Raw genomic sequence first — 26,423 nt, forward strand, 5'->3', positions numbered from 1 at the left:
CTGGAGGTAACTTTGGTGGCGGGAAAAGTTGGGGTGTTTTCGCGCCGGGGCGGGGTCTTCCGAGAGCATCTGCGCGGCTGTGGAGGAGGCAGTTCCAGGTTGACCAGCATGGCAGGGACCGTGGTTCTGGACGATGTGGAGCTGCGGGAGGCGCAGAGAGACTACCTGGACTTCTTGGACGACGAGGTGAGGGAGGCGCTGGGTCGCCAGCTTGGGAGCCTGGGGAGGCGCACAGGCCGATAGCGGCCGCGCGAGACGTCGCCCCACGCGGAGCTGCGGCCGGGTCGCGGTGGCAGAAGCCCGCCCGGGGCCCGCAGGGGCCTGACCCCCTGAGTTTTTCATGTTCTCGCTCAGCAGTCGGCCCTTAGTTGTTTCAGAGAGCGGCCCTGCAGCTTTCTCCTAAGTACAGGGGAAGGCCGGGTCGCGCGAAATTTGACAGGCTTCCTTCAGGTGCAAAAAAAAAAAAAAAAGGCCGAGCTCGTTTGGACCTTTTGGAAATCGCTCTCGGCTCCGTTAATTTTGGGGGGGGGGTTCGGTGGGGGACGCACTGGTAAAGACGGGATGGTGGTGATCCGCCGCCTTTAGGGCCCCCAGGTTTTAGAGTCTGGCTTCCTGGGGGGAGACGACTTCCCCGTTTGGCAGCCTTCCCTTTCAGTACCGAGTGAGAGGCCGAGAACAGTGGCTGTTGTGCAGGTCCGGGGGTCTGCGTGCACCCCGAGCCCGAGCCCGAGCCGCTGTCGGCCGCAGGGCATCTGGACGGGCTGCGGATGCTGTGCGAACAGATCGCCAAGCGCCCAACTCCTGGGGGTCTCAGTGTGAGAACTCGTTCTGTGTGCACAGAGGATCGGGAGTGAATCTTTTAATTCTGTATACAATTTTTAAATAAAAGTTCATTTCAATATGAATATCAAAAGCCCGTTTAATTTAACATTTTAACAAGGTTGGCCTTTATTGCACTTTTAGACTCCTTATGAGCTCATTTTAATTCCCCATTGAAGGTCGAGAACTGACTGCGTACAGAAAAGCTGTTGATAATAAGCATAGTGGCAGGGACCTTGAGGAAGTCCTAATCCCCCCCACTGTCCCCCTTGGGTATATAAGAAATCTAAGGGTGGTGAGTGAAAATTTGGGAGAAATTGGTGTTCATTTCTGTTGCAGATTGACTTATTTATCTTGCTATGAGGGCTGCCTTTGTTGAAAAACATTTCTGAGTTGTGGCTGTTGTTATATGTGGTGGTGGCTATTTTGCAGGAAGACCAGGGAATTTATCAGAGCAAAGTTCGGGAGCTGATCAGTGACAACCAATACCGGCTGATTGTTAACATCAATGACCTGCGCAGAAAAAATGAGAAGAGGGCTAACTGGTGAGTGGCTAGGGCAGGTGACCCCCAACTGCGGCCCCCTGAGGCCCTTTACCCGGCCCCCCGCCGCACTTCCGGAAGGGGCACCTCTTTCATTGGTGGTCAGTGAGAGGAGCACTGTATGTGGCGGCCCTCCAACGGTCTGAGGGACAGTGAACTGGTCCCCTGTGTAAAAAGTTTGGGGACCCCTGGGCTAGGGTTTCCACGGGGATATCTGGCTCTGGGGGAGAATGTCTCCCTTCTCTCCGCCCCACGTTGGAACTGGCTTCCCAGGAGGGGACCTGGATGAACCGATTTTGACCTTGAAGCCCTCATTGCCTCACTTGCTCCTGTGTTTTTATCTTCCAAAAGTAGGTGGTAGGCATTTTCCTCTCAATAGCTCCTCCTTCCGTGTTTAGCTGGGTATCACTTCTACATCTTTGCTTACTTGAATTAAAGTTGGACGTCAGTCTGATGTATTTTCCTGAGTCTTGTAGGATGACTGGAGAAAGTAGGAGCTAGATTTTCACTCCTTGACATTCATCTTTTAAAAATGTCTCCTTCTGTTTTGAGGGTTAATTTTCTTTTTTTTTTTTCAGTTCTGCCCTGTCTGCCTAATTCTTCTTTCTCTTGTCCACATGCAGCCTCCTGAACAATGCCTTTGAGGAGCTGGTTGCCTTCCAGCGGGCCTTAAAGGATTTTGTGGCCTCCATTGATGCTACCTACGCCAAGCAGTACGAGGAGTTCTACATAGGCTTGGAGGGCAGCTTTGGCTCCAAGCATGTCTCTCCGCGGACTCTCACCTCCTGCTTCCTCAGCTGTGTGGTCTGTGTGGAGGGCATTGTCACTAAGTGTGAGTGGGTTGAAGGAAGGGTCTTCGGGAGTGGGGCTGGGAAAGCAGGAGAGGCAGAGGGGAGCTGGGTAGCCTGGGGCATCCGACGGGTGGAGTGTGCAACTACAGGGTGAAGTTTTGGAGGCGCTCCGAGCGCCCAGTGCTAGGGGGACCTGGAGTACCACCTGTGCTAGCAGAGTGATGAATTCTGCTGAGAGTGGGGGGGTCTTGGCTCTTGGTCATCTCCTCTTTCTAACCCTGATGTACTATTTCTCAGCTGGAGTTGGTAGTCTTTAAAAGTTTTACGTGGGTATGGAGTAAAAGTTCTGTGTATGAAGATGAAGAAGTGACAAGTATTACTGAAATACCTTAAACTAGTGGGAACAGTAGTATTGGAGTCATAGTGGGCTTGCCTGGGTTAGGTCCCACCTTGACCGTGTCCAGTGGGATGACTTGTACATGTTTTCCATGGCCTAGGCTCCCTAGTCCGTCCCAAAGTTGTCCGCAGTGTCCACTACTGTCCTGCTACCAAGAAGACCATAGAGCGACGTTACTCTGACCTCACCACCCTGGTGGCCTTTCCCTCCAGCTCTGTCTATCCCACCAAGGTGAGGGGAGTGAGGTGATTGGGCCTCTTTGGAGGTGGTTGTCAAATGTATCTGTTTTAATGCAAGTACCTGGGTAATATCTGAAGTCTTCTCAAAGTAAAGAGGATGAAAAGTAAGGATTAAAGATTAAACTAAAGATTGATTGGAAAGTTTACAATTTTTATTTTTTTAAATATCTTTATTTTTAGTGAGAGAGGGACAGACAAGGTCACAGATAGGAAGGGAGAGAGATGAGAAGCATCAACTCATAGTTGCCTCACTTTAGTTGTTCATTGATTGCTTTCTCATAAGTGCTTTGAAGGATGGGGTCTCCTGCTGAGCCAGTGATCCCTTGCTCAAGCCAGTGACCTTGGGCTGAAGCCAGCAACCATGAGGTCATGTCTGTGATCCCATGCTCAAACGGGTGACACTGCGCTCAAGCTGGATGAGCCTGTGCTCAAGCTGGCAGCCTTGGGGTTTTGAACTGGGTCCTCAGTGTCCCAGGTTGATGCTCTGTCCACTGTGCCACCACCTGGTTAGGCTATAATTTTCATTTTTTAAGAGGAATAAATATTAACTTGAGAAAATTATGGAAGGGTTGAAAGAAGGAAAAAAGTCATTTAATCTTCATTGATCTTTTAGCAAATTTACGTAATTTTATAGTCTAAAAGTAATATGGAAAGATACGCTATAATGTTACTAGGTGCTGTATTTTACTATGCGTTTGAGAGAAAGTTGGCTTTATTCTTAGTGTGCAGGTTGGTCTGAATTGGGGATAATGTGAAGCCTTACTTAATAAGACAAAAGAACATGATTAATATTGATTACTTGATGTCTGAACTTATTCTATCAAAGGATACCTGTCCCCACCATTAATTTTAATTGAGAGCTACTGTATTCAAAGAATTATGAGGCACTGTGGAGGACACAGGTTTAAATAAGACCCTAGTCCTTGTCTTCAGTTTTATCAACTAGTGGAAAAGTCTTAACAAATAAACAACTAAAACATGAATGAGTATCTTAGGGTTACAACTGCAGCTTACTTGAGAATCATTTAGTTTACCTCCAGATGATATGTTGAGGTTTGAAGAGGTTAAGCGATTTGCTTATGGTCTCAGTGAGTAATGACCTTAAGGACTGGGACCCATGCATGTCTTTTTAATTTTAGGCCAGTTGAAATTTCTAAGTTGTCCTGCTTTCTGGAATCCTACGTTCTGGAATTTCCTCTCCAGGAAGTACTCAAGGGTACTCTTCTGCCAATGACTGTGGCCAAGCGTCTTTGCTTGAACCATGAAGTATGGTGGACTGGGTCTCTCGAGGTGTGTCTAGTGTGGTGCTGAAGAGCTTAGGCTTGGAAGTTATACCTGTGTTGAGTCCTGGCTCTGCTGTTTATGATGTGTTTTTAGGGAACTTAATTAACCTCTCCCAGCCTTAGATTTTTTTAATCTGTTGTAAAACGTGAAAAATACCTGCTTTACTGGGTAGTTGTGATGACTGAGATAATTCTATGAAATATAGCACAGTGTTTTGTACATAGTAAGCATTCAGTAAGTGTGTTTTTGGATAAAGTCAAATGCAGGGAAGTAAAACTTTAAAAATGTTTCTACTGTCTGACCTTTGTTGGCACAATGGGTAAAGCGTCAATGTGGAATGCTGAGGTTGCCGGTTTGAAACCCCAGGCTTGCCTGGTCAAGGCACGTGAGAGGAGCAACTGCTATGATTGCTTCCCACTCTTCCCCCCTTCTTTCTCTCTCCTTTATCTAAAATCAATAAATAAAATCTTTAAAGAAATGTTTTTACTGCAACTTAATATACATACAGGAAAGCTGACAGAAGCGTACAACTTGATAAATACCTGTAAAGTCAGCATCTGAAACAGGAAGCAGAACCTTACCAGCAAGCAGAAGTCCCTCTTGAGGGGCCGCACTGCCTTGTTAGACTATCCTGATACCTAGCAACATAGATTATTTTTGCCTATTTTTTATCTAAATAAATACTCTTTTGTGCTGGCTTCTGTTGTGGAATTTATCCATGTTGTGTATTGGTGCATTTCATACGTTTTCATTGTACAATTCACTTGTGTGAGTATATCACATTTATTTAACCATTCTGTTGCTGGCATTTGGATATTGTCTAATTTTTGGTTATTAGGAATTGTGCTCCAGTGAACTTTGTAGTATGAGGCTCTGGGGGAGTTCATGTTGGGTATTACCTAGGGGTGGAAATTCTGTGTCATTATGAAAGCAGATACTCAGTATCAATAGGGGAAGAATCTTAGTTTAGATGTTAGTATGGCCCTGGGCCCTTCAGATTATAGATTGCCTCTTCCATTTGGATGGTTTGTTATTAGAAGAGATAAGGTTGGAAAAGCTGGAGAAGATATTTGGCTTTTTTGTTTACTTGTTTCTGGATATTAAAATATCATGAAGTCATCCCCAAATTATATCTGTTTCCCACTACAAATAAACATGGTATTTCTGGAACAGGGCTGAGATAACCCTCCTTTTCTGTATGCCTTTTCCAGGACGAGGAAAACAATCCCCTTGAGACAGAATACGGCCTCTCTGTCTACAAGGACCATCAGATCATCACCATCCAGGAGATGCCGGAGAAGGCCCCAGCCGGCCAGCTTCCTCGCTCTGTGGATATCATTCTGGATGATGACTTGGTGGATAAAGTGAAGCCTGGTGACCGAGTCCAGGTGGTGGGGACCTACCGCTGCCTTCCTGGAAAGAAGGGAGGCTATACCTCTGGGACCTTCAGGTAAAGCTTTAAAGTGTGTGGAGCACTCCACCTGCCTGGGAGAGGGGTATCTCTTTCCTACCATATAGAATTGGTGAAACTGTCTTGTGCTGACAGTGGGAGGTACTGGCAATATGATTAGAGCCTCCTGGCTTACGTGGGAGTAGCTCACGGACTCCCCCTCCTTCCCATGTACTCTTCTCTGCCTGAAGCCCTGGGGGTCAGCAGGAGATGAATTCCTGGAGTTGAGGCATTGTCAGCATGGTTAGGTCGTGGACGAAGAGAGAATCAGTTGTTTAATTCAGAACAGCTTTTTTTGTTTGTTTTTCAGTTTGCTTTTCTAGATTATTAACCTAAAAAGGCTCTGACGTTAGGAATTGAAGTAGCAGGGTTCTCTTACTTCTCCTCTCTGTCCCAGGACGGTTCTGATTGCCTGTAATGTGAAGCAGATGAGCAAGGACATTCAGCCTTCTTTCTCTGCTGAGGATATAGCCAAGATCAAGAAGTTCAGCAAAACCCGTTCCAAGGTCTGGTTGTCGTTCGGGATCTGAGGGTGGGGATGGATTTGTATGGGTTGTGTTTGGACATGGCCATCTTTATACTGGATCAGGAGGAAAGTCAAGGTTTTTCTTCTGAAGTATTTGGTGCTAGCTTTTAGTTTTGCCCCAGTCAGCACCCAGGTTGTTTTGTTGTTCTTTAATATTTTGGGTGTGCTACCTGCTGGGCTACTGGTAAAGCTAATATAAATAAAAAACAGGAGTTAGAGTATTGCTATACCAATGAGTCTTTACTGAAGACATTGGGGATACATTGTTATTTAAATTTTAAATACTGTGTCATTTTTGTTTTAGTTCTCAAATTTGATTTTTTTCTTTTTAAAGAATGCTTACATTTAGAACTGAACAAAATATTATGCATGCCTGATAAAAGTTACTGTTAAAGCACAGTATGCATTCTCGTTAAACCTAAAATGTCTGGAACCTGGAAACACTTTTTGTGGCTTAAAAATTAAGATCATTCATTCATTCATTCATTCATATTTCTTTAAGTTTTTTATCTTTGTGAGAGAAAGAGAGACAAAGCCAGATAGGAAGGGAGAGAGATAAGAAACATCAACTCGTAGCTGTGGCACCTTAGTTGTTCATTGATTGTTTTCTAATATGTTCCTTGACCAGGAGGTTCTAGCCAAGCCAGTGACCCCTTGTTCAAGCCAGCGACCTTGGGCTCAAGCCAAAGATCATGGGGTTATGTCTATGATCCTATACTCAAGCTCTTTAGCCTGTGCTCAAGCTGGATGAGCCCACTCTCAAACTAGCGACCTCAGGGTTTCGAACCTGGGTCCTCAGCGTCCCAGGTCAATGCTTTATCCACTGTGCTGCCACCAGGTTGGGCAAGATTATTTATTGATTAATATCAATGGAGAGTATAAAGATAAGCAGATTTCAATTTTAATCAGGGATCACTTTTTTTCTTAAAGATTAAAACTAAACAAGTTTTGGAATCCAGGCTTCCTCTGTATTTGTTCTGAAAATGATCTGATCAATGAGAAAGGAGGCTTTTATAATTAGAAAAAGCATTTGTGTAATTCTTCAAGCATTTCATATGAGCCACAGTATAAATTGGAGCTCAGCAGAACCTCCTGAATCTCATTCGTCTCCACGCCATTGGCTGTTCCTCCTGTAGGATATCTTTGAGCAGCTGGCCAGGTCGTTGGCCCCCAGTATCCATGGGCATGACTATGTCAAGAAGGCAATCCTCTGCTTGCTCTTGGGAGGGGTCGAGCGCGACCTGGAAAACGGCAGCCACATCCGTGGGGATATCAATGTTCTCCTAATAGGTACGGTGTTGAGGGTTTTCTTCAGACTCTTGGTTTTCCCTTACGGCGTATGGCTGTGGGACTCTTCTAAAGTATATGATAGTATATATTCTGCATTTTCATAACTTTTTTTTTTTTTAATTGAGAGGCATGGAGGCAGACAGACAGACTCTTGCATGCACCCTGACTGGGATCCACCCAGCAAGCCCCCTATAGGGTGATGTTCCACCCATCTGGGGCCACTGCGCCATTGCTTGGGCAACTGACCTATTTTAGTGCCTGAAGCAGAGGTCATGGAGCCATCCTCAGTGCCCAGGGCCAACTTGCTCAAACCATTCTAGTCATGGCTGCGGGAGGGGAAGGAAAGGGTGGGGGGAAGCAGATGGTGCTTCTCCTCTGTGTCCTGATCGGGAATCAAACCTGGGACTTCCACATGCCAGGCTGACACTCTACCAGTGAGCCACTGGCAGTGGTATATTCTGTACCTGGCTGTATTTCAGTTCCATCAAAGGGAAAAAAGCTAAAATGAATCTTTTTATTATTATTTCTAGATCTCCTAGTTTCTATATCTAATATATATTCTTCCATAAATGGAGAAGGGAAAGTGAAGAAAACAATGGGAATCACCTATTACTGTATATTTCTGTTATGCCAAAGCTGCTCTAACAAAAGCAGAACTTGCTGGGGGTGGGGTGGGGTTGGGTTCTTAGAGAGTCACCACTCTTCCATCCAATTACAGGGGACCCGTCGGTCGCCAAGTCCCAGCTCCTGCGGTATGTGCTTTGTACTGCGCCCCGGGCTATTCCTACGACTGGCCGGGGCTCCTCCGGTGTGGGTCTGACGGCTGCTGTCACCACAGACCAGGAAACGGGTAAGGGGAGGTGTGAGGGTCCTTGGCCAATGGCCAGCAGTGAGGTGGAGCATGATCCTTTGCGCTTGCTGTAGGTACTGGCTTGTGTTGGGAAGATGCACTTGAGACATTAGTGGGCCAGGTTGTAGAGGACTGCGCATTTGGCAGTAGTGGATGAATTATTTAAGTTTGGGTGGCCCTCTGTTGACAAGAATGTCTCCAGGAGGCCATTTAAAGAGTTTGAAGGAAAAAGCAAATTGGAAGGAAAATGAAAGGGAAGATTGTACTGTTTCTTAAATTAGAGGAAGGAGTTTGAAGACTAGTGAGAAGAGAAGAGAGATCTAATTAGGAGATTAGTTGGGGATGAAGGTGAAGAGAGAAAGAGAATATCTATAAAGGAAGTTGGCTGGCTAGCTGCCGAGGGGCCAGAGTGGGACAAGGAGAGGCTGTTAAGGGTGGAGCTTGGAAAGGTGACCCACCAGGGATTCCTCTTAGTCTCTTGGCGCTGACTTCACTGTGTTCTCATGTGTGACATTGAGAGGTGCTAGGAGGGAGACTGAAATCCCTCCCTCTGTCCTTTAAAACCTGGACTGTAACACACTTTTACCTCCCTACTCCCCAGGAGAACGCCGTCTGGAAGCGGGGGCCATGGTGCTGGCTGACCGCGGCGTGGTTTGCATCGATGAATTTGACAAGATGTCTGACATGGACCGCACTGCCATCCATGAAGTGATGGAGCAGGGCCGTGTCACTATCGCCAAAGCGGGCATCCATGCCCGACTGAATGCCCGCTGCAGTGTTTTGGCAGCAGCCAACCCCGTCTATGGCAGGGTCAGTGGATTCAGGCACTTACCATTGTCCTCACCTTCATTCAGTTTTGCTGATTAACTGGGCCGAGCAGTTTAGTGTAGGTGACCCAGGGGAACAACAGGCCAAAGACCAAAGGAAACTTATCATCTTACTGTCCTTGATTTAGGGCCATGGTTCCTAACCCATTCATGCACATGAGACTCCCCTGGAAAGTTATTTATTTAAAGTAACTTTTCAGAACTACAAAGAAGAAAACAAAACTGACCTGCAGTCTCACTTGCCAGATAACCTGTGTTGACAGTTAGGTGAAAGTACCACGTGGTAGAAGGATTTGTAAACAGAAGAGAGATACAGCGTGGATATTAAAGGCCCATTCCTGTTTCTTTCCCGAAAGCTAGCTGCCAGCAGCTCTGGAGTGTTTTCAGGACATAAAAATTAAGCCTGTACCGACAATGCACTGTCTCCTTGTTAAGAGTTAATCTGCCTTTGGTTTTTAGTATGACTATGATGTGCTTAGATGTAATCTTATATTTATTCTGTTGGGTTTTGCTGAGTTTTGCCATTTTTTTTAAACAGCTGTCTAGTATTTCATTGTATGTATTTATACTAAATTTAATTAGTCTCCATTGGATGGGCATTTGCTGTTATCCCTTTTTTTCCTTCCTGCTTTTATGAATGAAGCTGCAATGAACTTCCTTTTATATGTGCTTTGCTATTCATTTGGGAATATGCCTACCTGCTAAGTACCTAGCAATAGAATGATTGGATTGAGTTATATGCATTTGTATTTTGTAGAGAATGCCAAATTGCCCTTTTTTTTTTTTTTTTTGCATTTTTCTGAAGCTGGAAACAGGGAGAGACAGTCAGACAGACTCCCGCATGCGCCCGACTGGGATCCACCCGGCACGCCCACCATGGGGCAACGCTGTGCCCACCAGGGGGCGATGCTCTGCCCATCCTGGGCGTCGCCATGTTGCGACTAGAGCCACTCTAGCGCCTGAGGCAGAGGCCACAGAGCCATCCCCAGCGCCCGGGCCATCTTTGCTCCAATGGAGCCTTGGCTGCGGGAGGGGAAGAGAGAGACAGAGAGGAAAGCACGGCGGAGGGGTGGAGAAGCAAATGGGCGCTTCTCCTGTGTGCCCTGGCCGGGAATCGAACCCGGGTCCTCCGCACGCTAGGCCGACGCTCTACCACTGAGCCAACCGGCCAGGGCTGAAATTGCCCTTTTAAAGATTGTGTCATAATAATACTATTGACTAATACTTATAAGTATTTGATATGTATCAACTCCTTTCATCTTCACAATAACCCCCGAGATGTGTAGGTAGTTTCCTAATTTTACAGTTGAGTGAACGGAGGCGTAAAAGTTGAACTAACTTGCTCAAGAATCACAAACTAGAAAATGGCAAAGTCAGGATTTGAACCCAGAGCCCAGGCTGTGCTTTGGCAGTTCATCACACAGCGTGTGGGAATACCTGTTTTGGTGGTGTTTTTTAAACATCCAGGTGCCTGATTCCTAGCCAAGACTTTCTGAATCCAAATCTGGGTTGGGGCTCTTGGTAACAGATTTAGAAAGGCTCCCTAGGTTGCTTCTCATGCATAATGTGGGTTGAGATGCAGATGTTTTTAGGTTAATGCTAACATGTGTTTACATCATTCTGAAGAATTATGTTGTAGGGAAATGGGAGAAAATGGCCAGTTCTGAAATGTGAACATGGTCAGAATGATTATGACTCTTACCTATAAGGTTGTTAGGCCCTCTGAGTGAAGCGTGTGTGCGTGGTGGGCTTTGAGTCACTCAGGCCCCCTGAGCTTCAGTTAGAGAAGGGTTGTCGGCAGAAGAGATGAATGAAGTGTTTTAATAGTGTTAAAATTCTCGACTGCTTCTGCCTTGTTCCCTAAGGTCTAGTTTTTTTGTCTTACTCCCTGTCCTTTCTGTCGATTTCTTCCTCTACTTCCTTTTTTCTTGTGTTCCCAGTATGATCAGTACAAGACCCCTATGGAGAACATTGGGCTGCAGGACTCACTGCTATCCCGATTTGACTTACTCTTCATCATGCTGGATCAGATGGACCCTGAGCAGGATCGGGAGATCTCGGACCATGTCCTTAGGATGCACCGTTACAGGATGCCAGGGGAGCAGGATGGCGACGGTGAGGCCATGCGAGGAAGGGAAGGGAAGGGGCCTGAGCAGGCCCTGCTGTCTGAGGCCCCGCCTAGGTGGTGGGGGTGTCTGGGTGGATGTCCAAGATGCCCTTCCCTGCCTGGCCACCTCCCTTTCTTGTTCACGGAAGGTTGTCCTGAGGTGTGTCTTTTGTCCATTTCTGGGTCTGGGAACACTTTGGGGCGTCTCCTGTGGGCCAGGTTGTTACCCCTTTCTATCCTTATGGCCTCCTCTTAGCTGTTTCCTGTGGGTCCTTGCTCTGTGAGTCTTGTCTCTCTCCTTTGGTGTGCTATAGAAGAAGCGGTTTCCCCTGGTGTAAGCTCTTTCTTACTCTCCTTTCTCTCAACTTGGGTTTCTAGCTATGCCTTTAGGTAGTGCTGTGGATATCCTGGCCACAGATGATCCCAACTTCATCCAGGAAGACCAGCAGGACACCCAGATTTATGAGAAGCATGATAACCTTCTGCATGGGAGCAGGAAGAAAAAGTGAGCATTTCTCATGCCTCTCCCTCAAGGGAGCCTGAGAGTGTGTCATCTTAGAGTGTGTGTGTATCCAGTATCAAGTTATATTAGGGCAGGTGCATGTATATATGCTGCCTGGGCTGAGGTTACGCTTGGAGTCATAACCACGTGGGCCTATTTTCTTTTCTTCTGGATCCATAGATACACCCTTTTTCCTGGCCCGTTGCCTAGTAAATATTTGTGAGTGATTAAGCTTAGCTTTTGATCTTTTCCTAAAATAGACTGCTTGATGACATGCCTAACTGATGGTGAGTGTGTGATCTTATTCTGCTATGTAAAGGATTGAACAAGTGACGGAGCTATTTATGTTGAGTTTGTGGTGAGGGTCAGTAATTGGCAAGCACTGGAGGCTTTCAGGTGGATTTGGAGAAAGGAAAGTTGTGATCAGATGCTCAAAGCATGAAATGTGAAATCTTATACCTCTATTTTTGGCCGTGGTGTAGTAGGAAGCATAACATACTCTTCAAACCTGTTGGTTTAAAGCATACACTACCCAGTCAGAAAACGTAAGCATCTCTGAGCCCTAGTATTTCCCACTTGTAAGATAAGGCAAATAATAACTAATTAATGCCTGCAGAATTAAATGGAAATATGTGAAAGGGCCTGTACTTTATTCCATATGAGACTGATGATAATGGGCTCTAGGCTGCATTTGCTTTGCCACTTGACCTTGACTTCCCTGAGGAGAGGCAGAGCCACTGTCCCAGGCAGGTGCTGAGGTGTGGCAGGGAAGTAGATGGAATTCACTGTGTGGGTCCAGGGAGAAGATGGTGAGTGCAACTTTCATGAAGAAGTACATCCATGTGGCCAAAATCATCAAGCCCGTCCTGACCCAGGAGTCAGCTGCCTACATTGCAGAGGAGTACTCACGGCTGCGCAGCCAGGACAGCATGAGCTCAGACACAGCCAGGGTGAGTCCGCAGGGCAAGTGGGCCTGGGAGCCCTGAATACGTGGCTGGGGGGGAGTCCCTACTGTCTGGTAGCTCTGGGACCGTTTTAACAGTGGTTCTTTTTTTTATTATTCTCATTTTTATATTTTTAAAATTATTATTAATTTTAATAAGGTGACATTGATAAATCAGGGTACATATGTTCAGAGAAAACATCTCCAGGTTATTTTGACATTTGATTATGTTGCATACCCCTCACCCAAAGTCAGATTGTCTTCTGTTACCTTCTATCTGGTTTTCTTTGTGCCCCTCCCCCCGTAACCACCACCCTCTTGTCCATGTCTCTGAGTCTCATTTTTATGTCCCACCTATGTATGGAATCATATAGTTCTTAGTTTTTTCTGATTTACTTATTTTGCTCAGTATAATGTTATCAAGGTCCATCCATGTTGTTGTAAATGATCTGATGTCATCATTTTTTATGGCTGAGTAGTATTCCATAGTATATATGTACCAAAGCTTTTTAATCCACTTGTCCACTGATGGACACTTGGGCTGTTTCCAGATCTTTGCTATTGTGAACAATGCTGCCATAAACATGGGGGTGCATTTCTTCTTTTGAAACAGTGCTGTGGTGTTCTTGGGGTATATTCCTAAAAGTGGGATAGTTGGGTCAAAGGCAGTTCGATTTTCAATTTTTTGAGGAATCTCCATACTGTTTTCCACAGTGGCTGCACCAGTCTGCATTCCCACTAGCAGTGCAGGAAGGTTCCCTTTTCTCCACATCCTCGCCAGCACTTATTCTGTGTTGTTTTGTTGATGAGTGCCATTCTGACTGGTGTGAGGTGATATCTCATTGTGGTTTTAATTTGCATTTCTCTAATGATTAGTGATGTTAAGCATTTTTTTCATATGCCTATTGGCCATCTCTATGTCCTCTTTGGAGAAGTGTCTGTTCATTTCTTTGCCCATTTTTTTATTGGACTGTCTTCCTGGTGTTGAGTTTTACAGGTTCTTTATAAATTTTGGTTATTAACCCCGTATCAGACGTATTGTCAAATATGTTCTCCCATTGTGTAGTTTGTCTTTTTATTCTGTTCTTATTGTCTTTAGCTGTGCAAAAAGCTTTTAGTTTGATATAGTCCCATTTGTTTATCCTGTCTTTTATTTCACTTGCCCGTGGAGATAAATCGGCAGATATTTTGCTGCGAGAGATGTCGGACAACTTACTGCCTATGTTTTCTTCTAAGATGCTTATGGTTTCACGGCTTACATTTAAGTCTTTTATGCATTTTGAGTTTATTTTGTGAATGGTGTAAGTTGGTGGTCTGGTTTCATTTTTTTGCAGGTAGATGTACAATTTTCCCAACATCATTTATTACAGAGGCTGTCTTTACTCCACTGTATGCTCTTAACTTCCTTTGTCAAATATCAGTTGTCCATAGAGCTGTGGGTTTATTTCTGGGTTCTCTGTTCTGTTACATTGATCTATATGCCTGTTCTTATGCCAGTACTAGGCTGTTTTGAGTACAATGGCCTTGTAGTATAACTTCATATCAGGAAGTGTGATACCTCCCACTTTATTCTGCCTTTTCAAGATTGCTGGGGCTATTCGTGTTCTTTTTTGGTTCCATATAAATTTCTGGAATATGTGTTCTATGTCTTTGAAGTATGTCATTGGTATTTTAATTGGTTATTGCTTTGAATTTATAAAGTGTTATGGGTAATATAGACATTTTAATGATGTTTATTCTTCCTAACCATGAGCACGGTATATGCTTCCACTTGTTTGTATCTTCCTTGATTTCTTTTATCAATGTTGTATAATTTTCCGAGTACAAGTCTTTAATCTTCTTGGTTAAATTTACTCCTAGGTACTTTATTTTTTTGGTTGCAATAGTGAAGGGGATTGTTTTCTTAATTTCTCTTTCTGACAGTTCATTGTTGCTGTATAAAAATGCCTCTGATTTCTGAGTATTAATTTTATATCTTGCCACCTTGCTGAATTCATTTTTCAGGTCCACTAGTTTTTTGACTGAAACTTTAGGGTTTTCTATATACAATATCATATCATCTGCAAATAATGATAGTTTTACTTCTTCTTTTCCTATTTGGATGCCTTTTATTTCTTCTTCTTGTCTGGTTGCTGTGCTAGGACTTCCAGAACTATGTTGAATAAGAGTGGTGAAAGGGGGCACCCCTGCCTTGTTCCTGATCTTAAGGGGATTGCTTTTAATTTTTGCCCATTGAGTATGATGTTGGCTGTGGGTTTGTCATAGATGGCCTTTATCATGTAGAGGTATGTTCCCTGTATTCCAACTTTACTGAGAGTTTTGATCATGAATAGGTACTGGATTTTATCAAATGCTTTTTCTGCATCTATTGAAATTATCATGTGGTTTTTCTCCTTCCTTTTGTTTATGTGATGAATCACATTGATTGATTGGCGAATATTGTACCAGCCTTGCCTCCCAAGAATAAATCCCACTTGATCATGGTGTATGATTTTTTTCATATATTGCTGGATCCGGTGTGCTAATATTTTGTTGAGGATTTTAGCATCTAAATTCATCAGGGATATTGGTCTAAAATTTTCTTTCTTTGTGTTGTCTTTGCCTGGTTTTGGAATCAGGATTATGCTCGCCTCAAAAAGGAGATTGGAAGTCTTTCTTCCTCTTGAATTTTTTAAAATAGCTTGAGAAGGATAGGAGTTAGTTCTTCTTGAATATTTGGTAGAATTCACTTGTGAAGCCATCAGGCCCAGGACTTTTCTTCGTTGAGAGTTTTCTGATAACTGTTTCGATCTCATTTGTTGTAATCGGTCTGTTTAGGTTTTCTGATTTTTCCAGATTGATTTTTGGAAAATAATATGTTTCAAGGAATTTGTCCATTTCACCTAGGTTGTCTAGTTTTTTGGCATACAGTTCTTCATAGTATTTTCTTACAATATTTTGTATTTCTGTTGTGTCAGTTGTTATTTCTCCACTCTCATTTCTAATTTTATTTATTTGAGTCCTCTTTTTTTCTTGGTGAGTCTGGTTAAAGGTTTATCGATCTTGTTTACCTTTTCAAAGAACCAGCTCCTGGTTTCATTGATCTTCTGTATTATTTCTTTAGCCTCTATGTCATTTATTTCCACTCTGAACTTTATTATTTTCTTCTTTCTACTACCTCTGGGCTTTACTTGCTGTTCTTTTAGATGTAGGGTCAAGTTGTTTATTTGAGCTTTTTCTAGCCTCTTAAGGTAAGCCTGTAATGCTATGAACTTCCCTCTCAGGACTGCTTTTGCTGTGTCCCATAAATTTTGAGTTGATGTATGCTCATTATCATTCATTTCTAGGAATTTTTAAATTTCCTCTTTGATCTCATTGTTAACCCATTCGTTATTTAATAACATGCTAGTTTCCAAGTGTTTGAGTATTTTTCAGTTTTTCTGTTGTGGTTGATTTCTAGTTTCATGCCTTTGTGATCAGAGAAAATGCTTGATATGATTTCAGTCTTCTTAAATTTGTTGAGACCGCTTTTGTGCCCTAACATGTGGTCTATCCTAGAGAATGTACCATGAGCACTTGAAAAGAATATATATTCTGCTGCTTTAGGGTGAAAGGTTCTGAAGATATTTATTAAATCCAGTTGATCTAGTGTGTCCTTTAAGTCTGCTGTTTCTTTGTTAATTTTCTTTCTTGAGGATCTATCTAGTGATGTTAGTGGGGTATTGAAATCCCCTACTATTATAGTATTGCTGTTGATCTCGCTCTTTATATACATCAAAGTCTGCTTTATATATTTAGGTGCTCCTATATTAGGTGTGTAAATATTTATAATGGTTATATCTTCCTGTTAGATTGCTCCCTTTATCATTATGTAGTGACATTCTTTATTTCTTACTATATGGCCTTTGTTTTAAAGTCCATTTTGTCTGATATAAATATTGCTACCCCAGCTTTTTTTTTCAATTCCATTTGCATAAAGTATTTTTTTCCATCTTTTTACCTTCAGTCTATGTGCATCTTTTGTTTTAAGGTGTGTCTCTTGTAGACAGCATATGTATGGGTCCTGTTTTCTTATCCACGTAGCTACCCTGTCTTTTGATTGGATCATTTAATTCATTTACATTTAAGGTTATTATTGATATGTAGTTGTTTATTGCCATTTTATTCTTTAAAGCTGTATTCCTCTTTTGCTATATTCTTTCCCTCCTTTGATCTGTTTACAACAGGCTCCTTAACATTTCTTGCAGCATTAGTTTGGTTGTAGTGAATTCTTTGAGTTTATTTTTCTCTGGGAAGCTTTTTATTTCTCCTTCGATTTTAAACGATAGCCTTGCTGGATAAAGTAGTCTTGGTTGTAGGTTCTTGTTCTGCATTACTTTGAATATTTCTTGCCATTCCCTTCTGGCCTCAAGTGTTTCTGTTGAGAAGTCAGATGTCATCCTTATGGGGGCTCCTTTGTAGGTATAACCTTTTTTTCTCTAGCAGCTTTTAATATTTTCTCTTTATTACTTAGCTTTGGTATTTTAATTATGATGCGTCTTGGTGTAGATTTCCTTGGGTTTGTCTTTAATGTAGTTCTCTGTGCTTCTTGAACTTGTGAGACTTTTTCCTGCATTAATTTAGGGAAGTTTTCAGCTATGATATAAAGAAACAAAGTCTCTATCCCTTGTTCTTTCTCTTCTTCTTCAGAAACCCCTGTGATGTGGATGCTATTTCTCTTCTTGTTGTCACAGAGCTCTCTTAGAGTTTCCTCAGACTTTTTGAGTCTCTTTTCTGTTTTCTGCTCTGTTTCCATGCCTTCATTTATCTTGTCCTCTAACTCGCTGATTCGATCCTCAGCTTCATCCATCATGCTTTTAATTCCTTCCATTGTTATCTTCATTTCTGATATTGTATTTGTCATTTCTGACTGATTCTTTATTATTTCGATGTCCTTTTTTATATCTGCTATGTCTTTATTTAGGTGTTTGTAATGACCATCTATTGTTCTAAGATCTTTGAGAATCCTTCAATCGTTATTTTAAACTCTTCATCTTGTAATTTGGTTATATCTGACTCATTCAGGTCCTTTTCTGGGGATTTCTCTTCATTCATTTGTGTTGCATTTCTCTGCCTTCCCATTGTCTGTGTATAAGAAGGTTTTGGCCACTGGAGTCCTATGGGTGTGGCCTCTGTGTTCCCTAGGTGCAGTCTGTCTGCAAGCCTAGGACGTTCCGGTATGGGTGTTGCCTATGCTAGCCCCCTGGGGCTGTCACTGCGGTGTCTGCCTCTCCTTCACGGGAGGGGCTGTGATCACGTGCCCGGGGCCTACAAGCCTCTGTTGGCTCGGCCTTCGCCCTGCCTCCACCGGGCACCACAGGCAGGGGTGAGCACCTTTGCTTAGCTGTGGGTCTCCGCTTGCTCTGGGCTTTTGCCCCACCCCCACAGGAGGAGCTGGCTCGTGTGTCTGGCCGCAAGCCACAGTTCCATGGGCTGGGGGAGGCTGCAGCCCTTGCTCCGTGGCATGTCTCTGCCCCTTTCCGAGGCTCCCGCCCTTCCTCCCACAGGCAGGATTGCAGGCGGGCTGCAGCTGGGCCTGACCACTTTCGCGCACCCCCTGCACCCTCACCAAGCAAGACTGAGCTCACACTTGGGCCTCTGTCGTGGCCAGTGGCTTCTGCTCTTGCCTGTGGAACCATGCTTCCTCATCCCGCCACCCGCCCTCGGGCGAGCCCTCAGCCATGTGGGTGGGGGCGCTGCCGCCCAGACCCTGACACTCACTACTGTAGTCCTGAAAGCTCTCTCCTTCTAAGTGACTGCTCTGAGTGCGGCAGGAGAGCTTGTTTGGCTGGTGTCCTGCTTCCCTTTGCTGGTATTGCTGGTTTCAGGGGAAATACTCACTTTAGATTTGGGGAGTGACTCGTCCCAGGGGTCAGGGTGGTTGTCCTTCAAGGTGTTTCTCCCTGTGCCTCCTAGATTACACTCTCTTCCCGCTGCTCTGGTCCTCTCCTCTCTCCCCATCCCCCGGAGCCCCGGGTGAGTGGTTGTGAGAGAGGTTTTCTGCACAGTCCCTTTAAGAAGAACCCTGGGTCTGAGAAATCTGTCTCGTTCTCACAAACAGTATCCTTACTTGTTTCGCAGCTAAATACTGTCCATACGCCTCTTCTGGGCTCTGGGGCTGCAGGCTGGGGCTTTGTTCCTGGGACTCAGGACCCTTTCCCCTCTGCTAAACTCACTTCCCGCCACGCGAGTCTCTCCTGGCTGCCTTTCGCTCTGGGGAGCTGGGCAGCCCTCTCCGCATTTCCGCTTTTCCTACCAGTCTGTGTGGCTTCTTCAATGTTCCTTGGTTGAAGAATCCTCTTAATTTAGTCCAAAGTTGGTTTTTCCAGATGATGGTTCTTAAAATTAAGTTGTAGTCCACTTTGGTTCTGGGAGCCATAGTGATTCTTCTTCATTTTTTTTTCTTTCTGGTCTTCACACAATTTGAGTCATTTCTTTTTGCAGAGGAATATAAAACCAGAACCCCAGAGATACTATGTGTCTGATCAGTTCAGATGATTTTGGCCTCCAGAAGCTGTGATCTGTTTAACAAACATGAGCAACGTCTGTGAGCTGAGTCAGTCTCTGTTTTTGCATGCAGTGTTAAAATAAGAGCTGTCCTCAAAGAGCTCAGATCTGAGGTGGGGAGGCCGGAAGGTGGCTAGGAAGAGTGTATGTACAGATTTATGTACTGCAGTGTGGTACCTGAGAATGATGTGAAAGACCGCCTGAGACAGATGAAGGTGCTGTTAACTTTTCCCTTTAGCCTTTTTAGAAGGGCATGACTATCAGGAGAGGGTTCCTAGAATGGGATATTTGCGCTGGGCTTTGTCAAATGGAGTTGGGCAACTGTGATGGTTTTCCAAAGCTGTTTCTCAAAACCTTACATACCAGCCCATGAGTTTATCTAAATCTTTTGGGGGGCAGTTTAGTTCATACAAGATTTCACAAAGAAACCCAAACCCAAACCCTCATTATGCGATACAGACAGAGACTCTTGGATTTGGACATGATCCCAGATCATCTACCCCAGCTTCACACCTTGGACAGGAATTCCATTTTCTAGAATTCCTTGACACTCCCAGTGGAAACATGCCTAGTATATCTGCTGCATTGAAATGTTAGAACATTCCTCTACTTACTGAGCTTAAACCTGCTTCCCTGTGATGTCTACCCATGGGTCTCAGTTTTGTTTTCTGGAGATTATGATTTATATTCAGATTTAATTCTTTTTTAAGTTTCTCCCGTCACGTGACTCCGTTCTGATGGGTCAGAGGCCTTCTCACTGGACATAATACACCAGGAAGAGCTTATCCTGGAATGTACAACCCCCGAGCTCGGGTAGCTCTCTGAATAATTAAAGGATTTGGTTAACTTATGTAAGTGGGAATGTATGTTTTTGAATGTCAGATTGGGTTTAAATGATAATTTTCAAGGCTTGAAAGTGGAAGCAACCAGACACATGGCTGTGGTACTGCAGGGGGAGGTGGGGGGAGCACCAGCTGGGCTCGGGTCCCGGTACTGCAGGGGGAGGTGGGGGGAGCACCAGCTGGGCTCGGGTCCCGGTACTGCAGGGGGAGGTGGGGGGAGCACCAGCTGGGCTCGGGTCCCGGTACTGCAGGGGGAGGTGGGGGGAGCACCAGCTGGGCTCGGGTCCCAGTACTGCAGGGGGAGGTGGGGGGAGCACCAGCTGGGCTCGGGTCCCGGTACTGCAGGGGGAGGTGGGGGGAGCACCAGCTGGGCTCGGGTCCCGGTACTGCAGGGGGAGGTGGGGGGAGCACCAGCTGGGCTCGGGTCCCGGTACTGCAGGAAGAGGTGGGGGGAGCACCAGCTGGGCTCGGGTCCCGGTACTGCAGGGGGAGGTGGGGGGGGAGCACCAGCTGGGCTCGGGTCCCGGTACTGCAGGGGGAGGTGGGGGGGAGCACCAGCTGGGCTCGGGTCCCGGTACTGCAGGGGGAGGTGGGGGGGGGAGCACCAGCTGGGCTCGGGTCCCGGTACTGCAGGGGGAGGTGGGGGGAGCACCAGCTGGGCTCGGGTCCCGGTACTGCAGGGGGAGGTGGGGGGAGCACCAGCTGGGCTCGGGTCCCGGTACTGCAGGGGGAGGTGGGGGGGAGCACCAGCTGGGCTCGGGTCCCGGTACTGCAGGAAGAGGTGGGGGGAGCACCAGCTGGGCTCGGGTCCCGGTACTGCAGGGGGAGGTGGGGGGAGAGCACCAGCTGGGCTCGGGTCCCGGTACTGCAGGGGGAGGTGGGGGGGAGCACCAGCTGGGCTCGGGTCCCGGTACTGCAGGGGGAGGTGGGGGGGGAGCACCAGCTGGGCTCGGGTCCCGGTACTGCAGGGGGAGGTGGGGGGGAGCACCAGCTGGGCTCGGGTCCCGGGTCTTCAGTCGTGCAGGGCCGGCACACATCCTTATACTCAGGTCACAGGTTTCCCGTAAAATGGGAAGGTTTAATAGGTCAGGGATGCTTAACCAGGAGGGCACAGCAGAGTCACCTGGAACTTAAAGTAAGTCATATCTAGTCCTGAACTAGACATTTCAACTGCTTCGGCGGTGGGGGGAGCTACTCAGACAGGAGCAGTTAAAAAAGATGAAGGCACCCCCATGTGGCGTGCACCCACCCTGTGAGAACCGTTTGGTAAGGACATGTTGGAGTTCTCCTCTGGACTCAGTTTACCCAGCTTTTTTTTTTTTTTTTGTATTTTTCTGAAGCTGGAAACGGGGAGAGACAGTCAGACAGACTCCCACATGCGCCCGACCGGGATCCACCTGGCACGCCCACCAGGGGCGATGCTCTGCCCACCAGGGGGCGATGCTCTGCTCCTCCGGGGCGTCGCTCTGCCACGACCAGAGCCACTCTAGTGCCTGGGGCAGAGGCCAAGGAGCCATCCCCAGCGCCCGGGCCATCTTTGCTCCAATAGAGCCTTGGCTGCGGGAGGGGAAGAGAGAGACAGAGAGGAAGGAGGGGGGGGTGGAGAAGCAAATGGGCGCTTCTCTTATGTGCCCTGGCTGGGAATCGAACCCGGGTCCCCCATACGCCAGGCCGACGCTCTACCACTGAGCCAACCGGCCAGGGCTACCCAGCTTTTAAAGATGTGTCCTCCTCTTTCACACCTGCCCTTAGTGTGACCTTGGACGAATTACTAGAGTCCCATTTTTCTCACAATAAAACTTTCCAAGTAATTAAGAGCTTTAACTGACACAGGAATGTAAGAGCAGACTCAGTGCCTCGCAGCCCTGCAGGAGGGATTCTTTTCTCCCTTCACATTTGCACTCTTTCTAGGTGCTTTTCTCTTCCCAGCTGTTAAAAGCCTGGTTTTCTGTTTTCCTGTTCACCTGCTCCTCCCTCCCTCAGCACTGGTGCACACATATTTCCTCGGTAATGTTCACCTTCCTGAAAGTGACTCGGTAGTTACAGACAGAATACAGAGCTCGGAATCCTTTGCTTGGACCTCGCAGAGCCTTTCTGTAGTGCCATTATTTTCTCTGTGGTGCAGTGGGAGTGATGGGCATGCCTGAAGAACCTGTGGGATTCTGGCTAAGTAAGCCTTTTTTGTTTTCTTCCCCAGACATCTCCAGTGACAGCCCGGACACTGGAAACCCTGATTCGATTGGCCACGGCCCATGCCAAGGCCCGCATGAGCAAGACGGTGGACCTGCAGGACGCAGAGGAAGCTGTGGAGCTGGTGCAGTACGCTTACTTCAAAAAGGTGCGCTTCGGGGGCCTGGTGAGAGGCTCGGAATAAGTCGCCCCCGGCTCTGACCTGCAGAAAGCAGCAGCTGTGTCCCCATGTCCAGGTGGCCTGCCTCCTGTCTCTGGGACCTGCAGCACCAGTGCTTCAGTCCTGGCTGCGTGTGAGGACCAGCTGGAGAGCTTTACAACAGCCGTGCTGGGCCCGGGGGCTCTGGGTTCATGCTGGCTCTGCCTCCTCTGCTTCCTTTGCCTCTGCAGAAAGGAGATGTTTCCAAAGGGTTGACCTTGATAACCTTCCTCTCCCTTCTAGACTTTTCCCCTTGGCAGCCTCTTCAGGTGACCTGTTGGCACCTCAAAAACTCGTCAAAAGTTGAACTCTCCAACTTGCTTCTCAAACTTGTGACCTTTTCACCTCTGCTATTTTAGACACCAAGCCTCGAAGCTTTGACTCCCTTTTCTCATTGCCCCCCACCCCTCAACTCTGTCCCCCAGGCTGGTGAATTGTAGCTCTTTGGGGTTCAGGTGTTGGTCTGATTAGCGGTTCTTGGCTATTTCTCTTGCTAAGGTGGGGGTAATCTTAAATTTTAATTGAACACCTGATTTATAAAAAAAAATGAATTATTTCCCATTTAACCATTATGGTCTGGGCATTTTCTCTTTTCATTTATTTCTTTATTTATTGAGTACCTACTTTATGAAAAGCATTGAAGATATCACCCAGCGTTTCTTTTTTTTTCTTTTTTTGTATTCAGTGAGAGACGGTGAGGCAGATTCCCGCATGCACCCTGACTGGGATCCACCTGGCTACCCCACTAGGGGGCAATACTCTGCCCATCTGGGGTATTGCTCCATTGCTCAGCAACTGAGCTCTTCTTAGCACCTGAGGGTAGGGGAGAGAGAGAGAGAGAGAGAGGGAGAGAGGGAGAGAGAGGAAAAGAGAGAGAAACAAGAGGAGGAGGGGTGGAGAAGCAGATGAGTGCTTCTGTATGCCTGTGTGCCTAACTGGAATTGAACTTGGAACATTTACATGCGGGCCAATGCTCCACTACCGAGCCAACTGGTCAGGGCCCAGCATTTCTAAAGATGGGTAACAGCCTCTTCCCTGGTCCTGGTTCTGGTTCTGGTCCTGATCCTGGGACTTGGTGACAAGAGGATCTAGGGTGAATCATTAGACCCATGGACGTCATTTCTGCTGATGGTGCAGAAAGGACTCTCACTCGGTTCCCTGTTATCAGTGACCCCTCCCACCCACCCATACACACTTGGTGTGGTCCTAGGTTTTGGAGAAGGAGAAGAAACGTAAGAAGCAAAATGAAGATGAATCAGAGACAGAAGATGAAGAGGAGAGAGGCCAAGAGGACCAAGAACCGAGGAGGAAGAGGTGAGGTGGGGCAAAGGAAATGAGGGACAAAGATTTCAGATAGGGTTGGGGAGGACCAGAGGGTGGATCAGCATGGGAGACATCGGCCCTTCAGGGAACGGGTGCCGGCCCTGCAGGGTGGGGGCAGAGGAGAGAGTGAGCGAGCCCTCGCTGTCTTGTGTATGACGCTCTGTCCTTTCCTGCTAAAGCAATGCTGCTCAGCAGGAGCAGTAACTCACTCGGAAGTTTTGAGTATGCCTCAAACTCTGAAAAAGTTCAGAGTCTTTTTGCTCAGGATGATTTATTCCTCTTGGTCCAGTGGTTGAGTGTGTGAAGTTGAGGGATGGGGGAAGCATTGGGAAGCACCAAAAGGAACAGTGTACACTGACTGGCCTGGGTTGGGTGTTCCACTTGGATTGTAGAAGATTCTGGTTCCTTTTCTCCCTGGTCAGAGGCATGGGGCAGGGCTCCCTAAAACTTTTCTTAACTGCTGTGGGTATTTTAGGAGGAAGACTCGTCACTCAGATGCCAGGGACGGGGACTCATATGACCCCTATGACTTCAGTGACACAGAGAAGGAAATGCCTCAAGGTAAAAGCGCCCCAGCCGACAACAAGGTGGTCCCCTGACTCCCGCGTGTTGGTTGTCCTGTGCACCGCATTTTATGAGGGCTCTCATTTGGTTCTGCTTGGGACCCTGTGTCTAAGGTTTGTCCCAAGAGAGCCTCAGGACACTCATAGTAAAACTTTGGAAAACACGCTTTGCTCAGCTGTTTGCCAGCCTCCTTGATGAACTGTGCTCCTTGCCAGGCCTGGCATCGGTATTCCAGATAATGTGTGCTGCGGGCATCCTGCCTGGCAGTCCTGATGGTGGTCATTCATTGGACATTTCTCTTTCTCCTAACTGTCCCGCCTGGCCCCAGGAGAGCCCCGGGAAACAGTGCTAGGCGGGTGCGGTGAGGTGGGAGCAGCCTGCCCTGGTGTGTGTGCAGGCGGCTTCCCCTCGCTGTCTGCTCACCCTCTGCCTCCTCTTCTGTCAAGTGCAAACGCCAAAGGCAGGGGACTCGCAGGAGACTTCACAGGAGACTTCACAGGAGACCTCCCAGGGGGCCTCGGAGTCCCAGAAGGTGGAGCTGAGTGAATCCAGGTGAGTAAGAAGTGATTCCACAAGTCCCTTCGAGGCACGGACTTCTTCCTGGGCAGAGGGCAGGAAACAAGCTGCGTATCTGCGGAGCTCACAACCAGATGCCCAGGCAGTTTTAAAAACATTTTATATTCTGATTATAATTTTAAATTTAAAAAGTTGCAGAAATATTTTGTGAAGAACTCTTGTATACTCTACTCATATTCCTAGGTGTTTACACTTTACCATCTGCTTTCTAAATAATTCTCTTTCTGTGGGATTTTTAAATCTCAAGTCCTTGTGAGAGTCTTAGAGCAACGACAACATTTGTGTCTTTCAACCTTTGGTTCTCAGTAGGAGAGAGATATAGATATATTTATATATAAGTATAAAAAATTATACATAAAAATATAAATGCATATATAATTTATAGGTAAAACTTCTGAAACTACTCATGAAAGTTCATCTTAAAACAAATGAGAATTCAGCAAGGAAAGAACGTGTGTGTGTGTGTGTGTGTACTTACGTACAGTTCTACATCCATTTATGTAAACATGATATAATTTACATATTTAATGTACTTACATATTCATATTTGTTTTTCCCTTACTGAAATGTCATTTTTTTTTTTGAGGTGAAGAGCTTTACCATTAGTTTTAGAAACATTTTCATCTGTAACTCTTGTTACTGGGAATCAAGAAAGCTCGTGGCTGTTGGCTCTTTTAATATCTTAATACACACACAAAGCACAGTACAGTATGTTTAATGGAGAAATTTGAAAATGTTGAAAAGTATTTAGGAAAAAAAGTATTAAAATCAATTATAATTCTACTCCCAGAAATAACCACTGAACTAGCAGTACCTGGAAGCACTGGCTAAGTCAGCTGTACAGCTCAGAGATCTCTAATGGCCACAGGGTCTCCAGTGTGGAGGTGTGGAATTTCATTTGTGTTTTCTATTGGTGGACATTTAATTTAGTTACCATAAATCTGTTTACAGTAAACATTCTCATTTATTTGTGCACTTGGGCAAGTGTAGCTAGCTGTAAGGTTAATTTCTAGAAACAGACTCCTTGGGTCAAAGGATATGCACTTTAAACGTTTAGCACGTGGTGCTAAGTTGCCTCCCAAAGATGCCATCCGGTTTACACTTCCACCCACAGTGTGTTGGGAGGCCAGTTCCTGTACCCTCAAAGGCCTTTTATTTTAAAATGCTGTTCCTCAATGTGCTCAAACCCAAGGTTCAGGAAGTTCTATAATACAACAGTTTGGCCTCAAAGGGGGGAAACGGCCATGGAGCAGCTGTGAGAGGTGTGTGTGCATGCGTGTGTGTGTGTGTGTGTGTGTGTGTGTGTGTGTACACATGGCTATACTACATTAACTGTAAATTTCCCCAGCGTAGATCTTGCCTGGGAGCATTTGGGTCTGTTTACTCCTCCTTCACCCTTTGTTCCTGCTTGGGCAGGTTGAAGGCATTCAAGGCGGCCCTCTTGGAGGTGTTCCAGGCAGTCCATGCCCAGTCGGTGGGCATGAATCGTTTCACGGAATCCATCAACCGGGACAGAGAAGAGCCCTTCTCCTCAGAGGAGGTCCAGGCCGCGCTGAGCAAGATGCAGGACGACAACCAGGTCATGGTGTCTGAGGGCATCATCTTCCTCATCTGAGGAGGCCTTGTGTCTGAACTTC

The 26,423-nt window shown here is 46.1% G+C and overlaps 1 protein-coding gene across 1 annotated transcript; it reads left to right on the forward strand.

Annotated features, from left to right (window-relative positions):
• On the forward strand, nt 1-26,423 carry MCM3 (minichromosome maintenance complex component 3). The gene is made up of 17 exons (XM_066359211.1): nt 1-186; nt 1,252-1,364; nt 1,985-2,193; nt 2,650-2,780; nt 5,284-5,522; nt 5,920-6,028; nt 7,185-7,338; nt 8,057-8,188; nt 8,790-8,998; nt 10,956-11,130; nt 11,501-11,627; nt 12,424-12,574; nt 22,132-22,272; nt 23,534-23,637; nt 24,122-24,207; nt 24,657-24,762; nt 26,203-26,423. The coding sequence occupies exons 1-17, from the start codon at nt 109-111 to the stop codon at nt 26,399-26,401; spliced, it is 2,463 nt and encodes an 820-aa protein (XP_066215308.1). The 5' UTR covers nt 1-108; the 3' UTR covers nt 26,402-26,423.

This window comes from Saccopteryx leptura, chromosome 1, assembly GCF_036850995.1.
Source record: "Saccopteryx leptura isolate mSacLep1 chromosome 1, mSacLep1_pri_phased_curated, whole genome shotgun sequence".
Taxonomy (NCBI): Eukaryota; Metazoa; Chordata; class Mammalia; order Chiroptera; family Emballonuridae; genus Saccopteryx; species Saccopteryx leptura.

Bases quoted from the DNA above. Each gene is read 5' to 3' on its own strand.
- MCM3 (XM_066359211.1), top strand. From the start codon at position 109: ATGGCAGGGACCGTGGTTCTGGACGATGTGGAGCTGCGGGAGGCGCAG. The intron at 187-1,251 runs GTGAGGGAGGCG...GCTATTTTGCAG, and splicing joins TGGACTTCTTGGACGACGAG to GAAGACCAGGGAATTTATCA. The intron at 2,781-5,283 runs GTGAGGGGAGTG...TGCCTTTTCCAG, and splicing joins GCTCTGTCTATCCCACCAAG to GACGAGGAAAACAATCCCCT.